Below are 14,203 nucleotides of genomic sequence, written 5' to 3'. Positions count from 1 at the left end.
CAATAATTCTTTTGAATTTCTCAAACTTGAAGCTTAGAGCCTTAACGCATTGTACATTTTGCATGCAACGGTGATTCTTCTTATATATTAGCTAAAGCTGACATTGCTTTCTATAAACATATTAATTGACATGTTAAAAATTCATTAGACAACCTGAGCTTCCAAGGCTTGTAAAAATAGAAGCCTTGTAAACCAATCTAACTATATCAGTGCAGCCCCAGTCTGTTGCTTATCAATATTGGTACCTTAGCAATTTGCTGCTGCTCAACAACCAGACAGCTCTTGTAATGACAGGTGATGCCAATACACAATGAGGCATGTTGGAACTGTGCTGTTTACATTACTGATGATTGTTTGAATGTGAGCAAGTTAGCCTGTTAGGAAAATGCTGTTAATTCTTCATTCCTCAGTGAAATGATTCAATAAATCTTGGTTTATTGACAACAACTTCTTTTCTGTTATTAAACATTTATAATAAGGAATTTAAGAGGGAGCAGTCTAGCTACTGCTAGACATGAGTACAAGCAGCAACTTTAGACAGTTGAATTCCTTTTTACTCCACTTTATATACCTACATTTTCTTCAATTACATACCTATCTAAATGTTTCACAAGCTTTAAAATGTTGTGAGATTGCGTTGAACACAGAAATGGCATGAAATAGGTTTCAGTTTAAAAATAGGTGAAAGGCACTTTCTTTCATATTTATGCATCTTGGTTCACAGTTTTCTAGACCTGGTGATTTTGCTGTGTGACAGGATGATGCGTTGTGACATTGGTGAGACACTGTGATTCTGAAATATACCGGGCAGTTTTTCATTACTCTCTGCTTTCTGCTGGCAGACTGTTTGGTACAGACGTGCCAGTGCTGAAAGTATGGCAAACTTGGGGCACACCTGCAGCTCAGTCAGTCATTTGGCATGTGAGGTAGGTTAATCTTGTCTCCTAGAGCACACAGATTCACACTGAGAGATGTCTCAAAGGCTCCCCTTGCAAGCAAACCACAAGGCTCAAAGCCAGTCTGCTCTGTTATAGTATCCATTACTTGCACCTGTGTGGCAGGGAAAGCGATCCTTAAGACTAAGGTAAGTCTTGTGTGTAAAGGAGGACTAACTGCTTACTACAGGCACTGAAGAACAGTGACTGAAATGGCAGCATTCAGGTCAGAAGAGCAAAGTAAAATTAACTTGAGGTGAAGCTTGAGTTATATTATGACCTTAAAAAGCAATTTTTCTTTGTTTTGTTGTTTATTTTTCTGTGCCATGGTATATTTATGGTTTGAGGCTTTTGTTACATTGTGGCAGTGAACCTGCTGCCGTTCTACAACCGGTGTGGTCTCATACCGAGTAGCTCCTAACTGAGTTATTTACTGGGGACTGGTATAGTGCTGATTCCTAGCAGAGGATGTGCTCCAATGAATCTTCAACACTTCTCAGCATCACTAAACTTGTAGGATCTAATGAGTTTATAACATAACTGGTTATGATGGTTGTTCTTTTTATATGTACATGTGCAGATACCAGAAAGCCAAACATATGGGAGCAGACTTTGTTTAACAACACGCACTGTTGTATTATAGTTTGACACTTCTCAGTACATCCCATTTAGATATAGCAGACTATCAGGTCTCCTTAGTGCTAATATCATTTGGTACAATTTCAGAGATTAATTAGGTTAAGAATCAGTGATGTGGCACGCAACATTAGTATGGTCTGTTTCCAAATCGAAATGAGGAAAAAAGTTTAATGGGATTTTTATGTCATCTAGTTTACACTTTACAGTGTCCAGTTGTATCTGTCATAATTTTTATTAAAAAAAAGCTTTTTTTCCCTAAGCCAGGAAAAGAAAATTGAGCATAAAGACTCTCAAGGTGTATTCCAGAGAAGATGAATTTGGGTAAGATAGTAAGTAAACACCGTCAAAGTTCTTACTCTGCCCTGTGCAGCAAGACTTTCAAAGATGATGCAGGAACCACCTAATGGGATTTTATAAGGAAAATGTTAATAAAAGCTAGCAGAGGAGTCTGCTAGTCTCTTTCTTTGCATGACTGCATATGACCAAAAAAAGTAATTGCGTAATCTTTCTTCCTTTGGCCACCTGCTAATAACTGGATGGTGAATCTTTGACTTGCAATTGCGAATGCCTGTGTGTGCGTAGGTGCACTTTATCTTTCTGTTAAAATGAGATTATTTAATATGTAACAATTAAGAAAATCCCTCATGAATCTGCATCAAAAATTATGGAAAAGATTCAGCCTTTGTCTGTTTCTGCAGTCTGTTGTCTGCAATGCAGGTGCAGTCTACGCCAGACAGATGCTCATTTGGTAGATTGTGGAGTCTCTGCATAGTCAGTACCATGTTTGACATCTATCTTGGTCCCTTGTTTATCAGAGAATAAGAATACCAACATTTTAAACCTCAAACAGCATTATGAAAGCTTAAGATTTGCAAAGTTAAGAATGTGAAAACTAGGAAATGCAACACAACCGTAGCTGGATCTGTTAGTGGGCATAATCAAAAGTAACTTCTGGTTTTTTCTCACCACACTTTGTGCACAGCATGGGTAATACGTGCTTCAACAGTAGTAAAAGAAATTCTAAAAATCTTTGGAACACTTCCATGACAGAAATAAGAGAGCATTCTGCTGACATAGGGGGAAGCTTCAGCACAGAGAGGAATCTTCAGCAGTGTTAATGCCCGGGCTGGGTCCTGGGGTCTGGTGTGTCAGCCCTTGGAATGACGTAGGTTGTGCTCAGAGCAGAACTGTTGTCTTGAACAGCAGCAGGAGCATGGAGCAGTGCTCAGTTAGAGCCTGAGCTCTAATACAGTAGCTCTGTAAACTCCAGCCTGCAGTTCTCCACTCAGGCTCCCAGGAAAGTGGTGTGCTAGTAGTGAGTGATTTAAGCAACTTGCCAAGCATTTCTAGCAGCTCTGTGGTGGAGCCCAGGCTGCAGATAGATTCTGCATTGCAGCATGTAAGTGCCTTAACAGTGAGGGAATCTTTTTCTCTGGCAGTCTCCTGCTTTTTTTACAATTTCTGCAGTGCATGGCATTGTTTTTTTTAATGAGGTGACTTTCCTCATGACTTCAATTGTCTTGACTAATCTTCAGTCTGTGAGGGGAGGGAAAATATGATCTTGTAATTTAAAGAGCCTATTAGTTGGGTTTCTTTAAAAACAAGCTTTTCTGGCCTAAGAAATCACTGTAAATCTTGAATTTTTCAGCAGTGAGTGCTTTTCAAATTGTTAAAACTAGAGCCTGGCTTCTGGAGATTCTGGAATGACTGAAGAAATTAATTTTGTGGAATAGCATTAGAAGCTTGATGTGCTTTGTATACTTGCTCAAGTATTTTCAGATTCCACTCTGGAGAACTTCACATTCTTTTAGACAGGTAACATCAGAAGCAGCAGAACCTTATTGTCAGGTTTGACAGCTAAAATAGACTAATGACACTCCAAGTCCCATAAGTAATGTGAAAGTATTAAGCACTCTTAGCATATGGTTGGGAATATTTAGTGCTACAGTCTTATTCTATATAGTAATCAACTGCTGGCAATGAACATATATTGTCTGTAAATGCATAAAATCATTTTTAAAGATGGAAGTCATTCTTCTTTTAGAAGTGTCTGAAACTGCGGAAGCTTTAGAGAATAAATCCTATGGGGAGTGGCTGAGAGAACTGGGGTCATTAAGCCTGGAGAAGAGGAGGTTCAAGGGAGACCCCAACTCTCTGTCCAGAGGTTGTAGCCAGGTGGGAGTCAGCCTCTTCTCCCAGGTAACAAGGGACACAGGATGAGAGGAAATGGCCTCAAGCTGAGCTAGAGAGGTTCAGGCTGGACATCAGGGAGAATATCTTCACTGAAAGGGGAGTTAAGCACTGTAATGGGCTGCCCAGGGTGGTGGTGGAGTCACCATCCTTGGAAGTGTTCAAGAAACAACTGGACATGGTGTTTAGTGGACATGGTGATGTGTGGTCAAAGATTGGGCTCAATGACCCTGAAGGTCTTTTCCAACCTTAATGATTCTCTGTTTCTATGACTTTTACTGATTGAGGTTTGAATAAGGCCGAGTCCACTGTACCCAGGGACCCCTTCTCTACTACAGGCAGGTGATGGATGCTCTTGAGCAAGTGATATTCCTGAAAGCTAGGCAAGAGCCGCCTGCACTGACATTTTCTTCCTCTTTCAAAGAAGTTTGAGAAAACATTTGAAGCAACCTCTGCTGACTTTCCTTGGGATGTGGGTTAGTCTCACGACCTCATGAATGTTAAAAAAACAGCTTAAGAAACCAGACAATGGAGCTTTACAAACTTCAGCATCAGAAAATTTGCATTAATGATCAATAATAACAGATTTTGACAGAAGTAATGTCAACATCTGATTATGTTGTCAACTTCATAATTTGGTTGCATTGTCAATTATGTTAACTTGGTAGATTTGTTGAGTCTCAATTGTCCCCATCATAATTACAATCTATTATGTAACTCAAATAGGTTGGGGCAGTGAGAGGTTGACAAAACAGGTGTGATGTAATTCTTGTTTTTACCACGTTCAGTGAATTTGCATTAGCCAATATTTCAGCATATAACTTGGTGGTGGCATGTTGTTACAGTGTAAACAATCTGGAAAAGATGTGCCGCTGAAGAAACCCCATGGACCTCTCTTATGTGTTCTTTGTAGTTCTCAGAAGATTTTCACCTTTTTTTTTTTTTAAACTGTAAATTAGAATATTGATCAAGTTTCTGTGCCACAGTTTTTCAAGAAAGGATCTGACTTTGTTTTCTTTATTTTAAGTTGAACGTCTAGGTCTTGAGCAAGGATGGGAGAACTTCCTTCTTGTTCAGAGAGGAAGATTTATACTGACGTGATCTGGGGAATGTTTAAAAATAAAGGAAGCACGCGCTGGCGTTAAACCCCAGAGGACACAACGCAGCCGGGCTGCAGGGAGCCTGTGGCTGGCAGGAGCGTGTGGGGTTTGCAATCTCTCCGTGCAGCGCCACGGCTGCTTCCTGCCTCACACAGTTGATCAGAGGGCTGTTTTGCCATGTGGTTGTGATAACTGTGGGAATTGTCATGGGCAGTTAGGAGCCAACATCATGTTTCATGCTGAGCATGGGAGCTTGGCAGGTTTGCTTTTGTGTGGTTCTGCCATATAAATGCCTTTGTAATATCAACGTGATATTAACATGTTTTTAACAGAGCTGGAGGTCACATTTTTTGTGACAATGAATCAAAGTTTTTGATGTTTCTGATTATGTATCTTTTTACTGTACGTATATGTTCTTGAATCTGTTCCTGTCATTTATTTTTGCTACTATTGTATGGCATCTTCCATCTTGAGAGAACCCTCAAATTCCCTTCATGTCAATGACTTGTTAAAAAAAGGTGATTTATTTTAAAATTTCTTATAAGGTTGAAGTAGCTGACTCTGGGCCACAGAGCTACTTTATGTTGTTTAAAAGGATCATTTCAGCTTGAATTTCCAAAAGGGCTCGTTTATAAAACTCAGCACTGCCGCTTTTTAAGAATTTTCAGAATCTCTCTAAAATGCTCATTACTAGGATTTGTATTTAATATTTTTCCATAAAGCCATAGGCAGAACTTAATTCACTTATCAAAGTGCTGCCGAATGCTTTTCAGAATTAGTACTGAATATTAAAAACTTACTTGAGATTGCTTTGGACCTTTCAGGTTGCAGGAGCATGAGCTGTGGCTTTTGTGGGCTGACTGCAAGCAGCCCTGCCTGGTCCCTGTCACTTCTGAGCATCCTCTATTCCTGCCTCTTTGTTGTCCCCTCAGGCAGCTGGAATGCCTTAGTCTTGGGTCTTTCCTTCAGCAGCTCTTATTTCTTGGCCCTTCTTATTTCTTGGCTCTTCTTATTTCTTGGCCCCTGTGTTGGCTTGTTGAACTTAGTATTTGTCCTAGACCTGTATTTTACCCGTGTCCCCCTTCCTGACTGCAGCCTAATGTAACAAATTTCAAGAGTGGCCAGCAACTCAGAGTTTCTTGGAATATCCCAGTAAAATATGAATTGCATTATGGATGGGGCCCCATTTTTGATTTTTAAAAAAAAAAAATTGCGCCCCTTTTCCGGTGAAGCCAGAAATAAGGTTTAGTTTAATAAATGCACGCAGTCTTTTTTTTTTTTTTTTTTTTTTTTTTTCCTAATTTAATAGGAAAAGAAAAAGAAGAATGCCCTTTAAAAATAAAGCTTACTTGTCAAAACTGGGTATAATTTAGAGCACAGAAACATTTATTCTTCCTTTTTTAAAGGTATTTAGTGGGAAACCACAGTTGGGAAAATTGAGTATAAGACTACTATATAAGCACTTGGCTATTCCTTGCAGTTACACATTGAGACTGATGAATATATATATTTTTTAAAGAAATGTATATTGGCAATGATTAGTCTGAGGTTCATTCTCTTGCATTTGATGAATTGCTTTAGTAGCTACAATTATTAGATCTCTAAAACAAAGGTGAAGAAGGAATAGGAGTTGAACATATATCTGCATATATCTGTTCAAATAAAAATCTTTTAGAAAAAAGGCTCTTGGAATTACAGGATCATCCTCGCGCTCCATTTTTATATGGCCTCGGTGTAACAAGTTTCTCACCTACTAATGGATGCTCTAGGTGTCACAGTAATATTATGCATACTTAAAAACCCTCTTGGGTTGTGAGATATATGTATCAGTTAACATGTCTGCATGAGATTTACCTCTAAGCTCAGAGAAGAGCTTTTCCAACATAATTGCATTGACTGAGAAATCTGGTATCAGGAAATGGATTTTTTTTTTTTTTCTCAAATGAGTATTGCTTTATTGGTAAAGGAATTTTGTAAATAGCCTGAAGTGTTTCCACTGAAGTTCAACAGCTAGATTTAGATCCATTTGATTAATGCTTTGCCTTAGTGTATGTAAAGATTTCCAGGGTTGTGAATTTCTGTCTTCAGAAGCATAGGAGTTGATTCTAATTAGAAAAAGAGTTAAGTAAGTTTAAAGACTGTATAGAGGACTGCACTGCAATACAAGGCAGAATGATCTGTTATTGAAAAGGAAAAAAAGGATGAGTCAGGGTTTCATGGGGCTTCTGTGCTAGGAAATTAAATATTGATGTTTTTCAGGTAGCAATGATCAGCTCTTAGAGAAAATACCTATCTGCTGGAAACTTTTTTTTTTAATTTTTTACAATACATTATGCAAAGTAGGGCAAATTTTGGAGTTCTCTGACATGCAACAATGCAAAATTTTATGCTTAGCTGACTCTTTAATTAGCTCTCATTCTGTCTCCCGTGATTTATAACTTTATGACTCCAGTGTAAAAGTGATATATGACTTAATGAAGCAGAAAGCTGCAATGGGTTCACACCTCTACTCCTTTAATGGTTTCCTGGAGGTAGGGGAATGGTTGTGCTGCAGAAGCAGCTGTAAACATCTCCTCATTTATTATGGCAAGGACATAACAGTCCACGTTGCTGTGACTTACAGTTGTTTGCCTCTTTGTCACATATAAATTCATTGGAACAAGGAGGGAATGTGGTTCTTCCACAAAGCATAAAAATAGCAGGTAAGGTAAGAAATGCAGATGTAATCTTTCTTGCTCAAACTGAGTTTAGTGCAGCTGTTTGATGTATCTGGAATCTAACTTTTTCTTAATCCTAGAGAAAGAGTGCTTCAATGCAATATAATTTCAATGATGGGCTGTAAAACTCTTAGTGGCCAACTGTTTTTCTTAGCTAGGGAGTTTTGGAGAATTTTTTTTTCCAAATGGCTTCTCTGACCATACAAATAAGTTTTTAGAAAAAAAAGTGATTTTTGCTGTACTACTCTTACACCTAAAGTTTCTCTAGTCATGCTTCTGTTAGTTTTACATATTTGTAAAATATGTAAAACAGCATCTTTGATATAGGGGTTCTGATTTTCTTAATTCAAATACTGTTCAAATTAGTTAATTCTGGATTCTTAAGAGTTTAAGTGGTCTAAGCATGTGTTCTGTAATGGAAAGAGGTAAATAATCAGGGATATGAGAGAAATGGACTGCCTTCAGCCTCCTTTGGATTACCAGAAACAATTTGGTTTCTATTTGGGGCATCAGCTTTCAGTAATTACTGTGAGGAACCCTCTGAAATACAGGAGCAGAATGAGGCCCTTTTTTTATTTTTACTGTGCAGCTGCATGGTGAATGTTAAAGAATTACCACCTTCTGCCGAGAGTACAGTAACATCATAGGAATGTTTCTGGCACCTGTGTCTGACACAAACACACATTTATTTCTGAATCTCTTGTCATCTATATACATGTCCTACATATTTCAGGAAGTGACCATTCCTTATTTAGCTTGTGGTCCTATTTCTATGGACCCACAAAGGCTAGAACCTTTCCTGGTTTGTATCTGAGGGTTGGGGTTTGCCCTTAGAGTTTTGTATATACCTTTCCCTTTCGTCCTTCCATCCCTCTTTCTCTCTTTTATTTTCTTCTCTTTTTTTCCCCTCTTGTTAAGTTTGGACTTGCTGCTATTAATCTGCAAGAACTGTGTGGTACCTTTTCAGTTTATATATGAACTACTGAGTTTGTAAGTGAAGACTATTACCTCCTCCTGTGATGGGAGATGTGGTTTCTGACATAAATTCTGAGCTTCTCACAGAGAAATATTTTGCTATTGCCAGGTGTTTATTGATTAATTAAGGATTTGTAGAATTTACAAGTTCTTCCTTCAAATATCTTGTTGCTTTCTCACATTCATAAAATTTCTTTCAGTATTTTGGACTTCACACTCTCTTCTGGAGCCAGCAGTCTTTGGGACAGCTGGTCCAGGAATTTTTAGTTATGCGAGGAAAAAATGACAACACTCCCCCTCTTTCCAGTCTTCTCTAAGAACTCTAACTGTGCAAGTGGGCTGTGCAAGTTATTGTTGCAGTTGGCTTTTGGACTTTCATATAGTCCTTTTAAATGTCAATGAAAGAGAAAATGTGCTTTTGTGTTTTACAGTTGCAGTTTGCATTTACTTCATGCTTGCAGTTAAACACAAATACAGTATTCAAGGAAATGTGCAACTTTTTGAGGTTCTGATAGAGTTTGAGAAATTAGTGAAAAACAAAGATTACTGTTCTTGGAAAGCTAGATGAGTCCTCTGTATTTGGTAGTGTGCTAGGTTATCATTTCAGAAGTGAATTATAGAAGCTTTCCCAGCACTTTTGAAATTGCTGTAACTTCTGGGAAATCTCAAAGAAGCTGTGGTTTCTGCTGGACGTTTCAAGGAGGCTGCTTTGTAATGTATAATGGGGAACTTGCTCAAAGTACAAGGAACATCACAAGGGCCATCTTCAGAATACAGTAAGGATTATACATGGCATTCACTGAATAATCCTGGAAATACTTGTTGCCAGAATGGAAAATTTTGTAGTGCAATGCCCCACATGCCCTGTGTCTCTGCCTCACTCCTCTCAAATATGGAGGGAGGCTTTTGAAAGGTTTTTGTGTCAGCATGTTACTCTGTTTTAAACCAGAATTTTGGCAGTGGTGGTTGTTCCTGATTCTTTATGTGTGTGTGTGTGTGTGTGTGTGAGCTCACTCAGCACCACAAGGCAGGCTGAGGTCACCTACTGAGAGCAGCCCTGCCTGTTAATGAGGGCACCATAAGAAAGTGAACTTTTGCCTACTTAATGACCTAAACTAGAAAGAGTTTTATTTAATATGAAATACAAGCACCTGTGTGAGGTGTTTCAAGTAAACACATTCATATTTGTGTAAGTTAGTAGCTACAGATGCTATTATGATCATCCAGCATCTTAATTTTTCTTTGGGAATATTTTATCCAATTCTGAGTCACTCTGGCTTAACTTTGGATACAATCAGTTCTATTTCACATAGTGGTATGTTTTGCAGGAAGTTGGCATTTTTCTAGGTAAGAATATATATGTTTGTAAATATGTGACTATAAAATGGTGACACTGATAATACCTTTTATATACAAAGCTGTTTGCATACTTGCTGTCACCATGAGGTTATGACTGAACTATTCAACTGTTTTTGTTCCCAACTCTGGCATTTTTTGAAGTACAGACACGTTGATATTCTTATGTCCAGTCACACATGTGTGGGTCCCTCCTCTTCGAGGGACATGCTCACTGATCCACCTGTGTAGAGGCATTTGTGAGATCAGAGCCTAAGCATATTACTGCTAAATGTAATTAGATGCTCGACTCGCGCTGGAGTGCAATCGCTTCAAGTGTCATCCAAGATTTACTGAAGGACAGGAATGATTGAGGACAATTTAACTGCTGAATACTTGGAAAAACATTCTGAGCAGATTTTTAAAATTGATACCTGGAGACTGAGATCCATTACTGAATATGTAACTCCATACTGAAAAATGAGTTTCAAAGCATTCCTCTTTGCTTAGTCTTCTTAAAAAAAGTAAATATTTTTCCTGTGAAATAATTTGCCGATGTATTGGTATATTGATTGTTTTGCTGCTGATTTAGCTGAGTGGTGGTGTCTGCTAATAAATTTTTCTTTGTTTGTATAAGAAGCTTGAAATGAGTATCTAAAAGGCAGGGTCAGTATGATAAAAAACAAGTGTTTCCCAACTTAGATGAAACACTGTATTAAAATGGCAAATAATGGATGCCATACTGGCCCTGTTTAGACTTGCTATGTTTTAGGAACCTTGGGATTAGTGTTTATCTGTCCCATAAAGGGCACAAATCATTTAGATTAGAAGTAATCTGATTGTATTGAAGTACAAATTATAGCACAAAGGCCATTCAAGTGGGTTAAGTGACCAGGGTTGGTAAACACCATATGACTGCTGATTGGTCGATGAAAGAGTATTAACTGAAAGATAATGATGGATTTTAATCCAAATCTCTAAAGCACAACAGCTGTAGTTCCCAAATGAGTTCACTCACTGACAGAGTTGTAGGACACTGATTTATTTGTTCCCATTTCTCTTGCACAACAATTACTTTGAAATATAACTTATTTTTCCTGTATAGAATATAGCTATTCCACACAGCTTTCTTTGATTAGATTTCTCTTCTACTTTCAGCGAGTTCATTATGATTTTTCTGCATTTTATTTTGAAGAAATTGCAGTTATTTATTTCGGTGTTCTGTAGTATGCCAGGGTAAATTGTTAGGGTGATTTGGTTTTGGAAATTCAGCTGATGTCCTTTCTTTTCATGTCTTTTATGAACATAGTATGAAATCTAGTTAAGTATTAAAAAAGGCAAACTGGTATTCCATACGAACGTATTTCCAGAAGGCTTACTGATGGGTAATGCTGAATGCTTATCACTGAAAATAAATTATATGAATTTGTGTAGTGTTTTTTTTTGTTTGGTTTTTTTTTTTTTTTTAATTTCAGAGTGCCGATATGTAGTTTAAAAATAGAAAGTGCATTTCATAAAAAAATGTCATTGTGATAGCCTAAGAGTGAGAAGTGGCAGCTGTTCAGGACCACAATGTAACACTGTTCAGGATATCAAATGTAAAAAAGTGTAGGTAGACTGTATTTAATAATTATTTCAGTGCTGGGGCAATATTACCTTTTTTGGGTTGTTGTTGCAATAAGAACTTCAGTGGGAAATTTTCACATTCTCCCAACTTTTCCCCCCAAATTTGTGCTTGCCCTGAAATAAGAATGTTCATTTAAGAAATCAGATTAATATCTTCAAAGAAAAGAATTTAACTTTGTGGTTTCCTGGTCCATCTGTCTGTTTGATTTTGGAAGGTCAGCAAGAGACCAGATGAAGTGGTGCTTAATTATAGTTTATAGTCTAAATAGACACATGAAAAAGAGTTAAAGTCTTTCAGAATGATACTGTTCCATCTTGTCTGTCTTTGTATCTAAAAAGTGTGTGATAAAACCATTCCTCTGTTGTTATTCAATATTGTTATTTGTTGAGATAATCTAGATAAGATATGCCCTTGCGCTAGGAGCAGGCATTAGGTCAGCCTGTGTACTGTCCCTACAGGCTGAGAGCAAAAACGGAGTCATTAGTACTTAGGTTATGTTTTATCCTTTTGCTAAGCATTCCTAATGCTATAAATAGTGTAAATAGGTATGGAACTTTTCCTTTGGTTTTACAGTTTAATTCAAAATGCAGTCAGGAAAACTGCCTGGTAAAGAAACTAAGTCCTTAATATCCCTTTCTTTGTAAGGATATTTTGTGATATCTCTGAACTCTAGTTGCTTTCCTAGAGGAAAGCTACTGCTACGGCAGATGAGTCAGTTTCTGCTGACAGGTGAACTGGGCTTTCTTCATTCATTTGTTAGCTAAGAACTGATAAATACTTAAAAGTAATGGGGCATTTCATTGACAATTTGGCCTAACAACTGAATTGGGCATTTAACATAAACTGAATTAATTACAATAGCTGAGGACTCTCACTTAATTGCCATACCTAATGAAGCATAATTAAATAAAAATTTGATTTGTGTATTGTTTAGAAGTATTTTGTAAAATGAAAGAGTGATTCCTAACCTTCCTGCTTTTCAGGGATAAGGGAGCATTAATGCTGCAATTGCAAAACTGATGAGAGTCCATCTGGAGTTCAGGAAACTGATTTAATTAACGCCTGTGATGATTTCAGACTGACATGGATGCAGAGAAGAGTTCTAGTCAGGGAAGAGGAGATCCTGTTTTGTTATGGGGAGACTTCCTGAGTCTTGGGAAATGAAGGAATTATTTTATCAAAGAGTGGTTTGGACTGGAAGGGACCTCAAAGATCATCTAGTTCCAATTGCCTGCTGGGGGCAGGGACACCTTCCCCCAGGACAAGTTGCTCAGGGCTCCACCCAACCTGGCCTTGAACACTTCCAGAGTTGTGGCATCCACAGCTTCTCTGGGCAGCCTGTGCCAGTGTCTCACCACCCTCACAGTGAAGTAGTTTAGATTATAACTAATCTAAACTACCCTTTTTCAGTTTAAAGTCATTACCCCATGTCCTGTCACTTCATGCCCTTGTGAAAACAGGGAGGTTGTGGGAACACAGGGGAAGATAAAACACTTGCCTTCTGATGGATTTATGGACTGTACACCACAGGGAAAGAGAAATTAAAACATCAGCCAGGGTTGACCCAGAATCAGTGCCTGGACTTTAGGAAGTACATGAGGACTAGAATTTAGGTTTGGAGGTGGTGTAATTTTTGTTTGTTTTTGTTTGTTTGTTTGTTTAAGTCTTATGTTTCTTACAGTGGTAAAGCATAGCAGCAGTCCAGACCCTGACCTAGTGCACGGCTGAGAGAAGATAAATGCTCCTGCCTAAACATTGTCAGCTCTGAACATTCAAAAATCATCTCAGATCTAGAAGAGAATTGAAACTGGTTTCTCTTTAATTCCCTTCTAGTGTTTGAGCTTTTAGGGTTCATGTTTTTAGTCAGCTCTGCCAGGATCAGAAGGATATTTAAAAAGCTAGAGTTCCTGGGGATTTTTATGACTGCATGACCCAGGCTTAAGAAAAATGCCTAATACTGCAAGATATAATTCTGAGAGCTGGCTGCTCTGAATTTGTGAGTGGAGTGTCATAAGCAAAGGTGACATCAGATTGATAAATTGGATTTTACTATGTGAGCCTTTCCAAATGTTTCAAGTTTCAAAGCCTCATGCTTGTGATGTCAACACAGGAGGCATATTCAACCTGCTGTGCTTTTTTAAGGCCAAGTATGTCTTTTAAGTGTGTTTAAAACTGTCTTTAACAGAAATTGTGTTCAGTTATCAGCTATTCAGCAAAGGACAATTTGTGCACAGATCAACTAGGTACCCAGTGTGAGAGATAAAGTTCTTCATTAATTGGAGGATCTAAAATAGAAGTTTTTTATCACAGGATGTTTTGTGTTATGAAGTCAACTGTCTGCAAATAAAAAAAAAAAAAAAAAAAAGGGGGGGGGGTTTTAAAAATTTCTTTACTAATAAAATGTTGAGGAAATTTAAAACTACCAAATTTCTCCAGGGAATATGACAGCTCAGATAAGGGAGAGAGCTACAGCAATAAGGTATAAAAGTCAGCTTTACTGCAATCCTAAAGTTGCAAAGGGCTTTGAAAAGTGAATGACTGGAGAGAAATATCTCCTGAGAATAAAATGGGCCTCTGAAGGATAACTTGAGCTGAAAATGCTTAAGTAAAATCTTCTTGTTGTGGACCTCAGCATTTTCTAGTGCAAAAAATATATATTCTGCTCATGCTTTCATCTTCCTGGGG

General features: G+C 37.9%; 1 protein-coding gene across 6 annotated transcripts in view; it reads left to right on the top strand.

Moving 5' to 3' along the window:
• ZNF385B (zinc finger protein 385B) overlaps positions 1-14,203 on the top strand; it is a 155,623-nt gene that overhangs the window by 4,210 nt on the left and 137,210 nt on the right. The window contains exon 1 of one of the 6 annotated variants that reach the window (XM_040070373.2): positions 1,834-1,895. The exons of the other annotated variants lie outside the window; for them this stretch is intronic. Within the exon in view, the coding sequence (XP_039926307.1) occupies positions 1,886-1,895 (10 nt within the window). The 5' untranslated portion in view covers positions 1,834-1,885. Of the gene's footprint in view, positions 1-1,833; positions 1,896-14,203 lie in introns of those variants that run through there. 6 annotated transcript variants of the gene reach the window in all.

This window comes from Hirundo rustica, chromosome 7 (assembly GCF_015227805.2).
Source record: "Hirundo rustica isolate bHirRus1 chromosome 7, bHirRus1.pri.v3, whole genome shotgun sequence".
In the NCBI taxonomy this organism is placed as follows: domain Eukaryota; kingdom Metazoa; phylum Chordata; class Aves; order Passeriformes; family Hirundinidae; genus Hirundo; species Hirundo rustica.
This window is presented reverse-complemented; position numbering and strand designations above follow the sequence as displayed.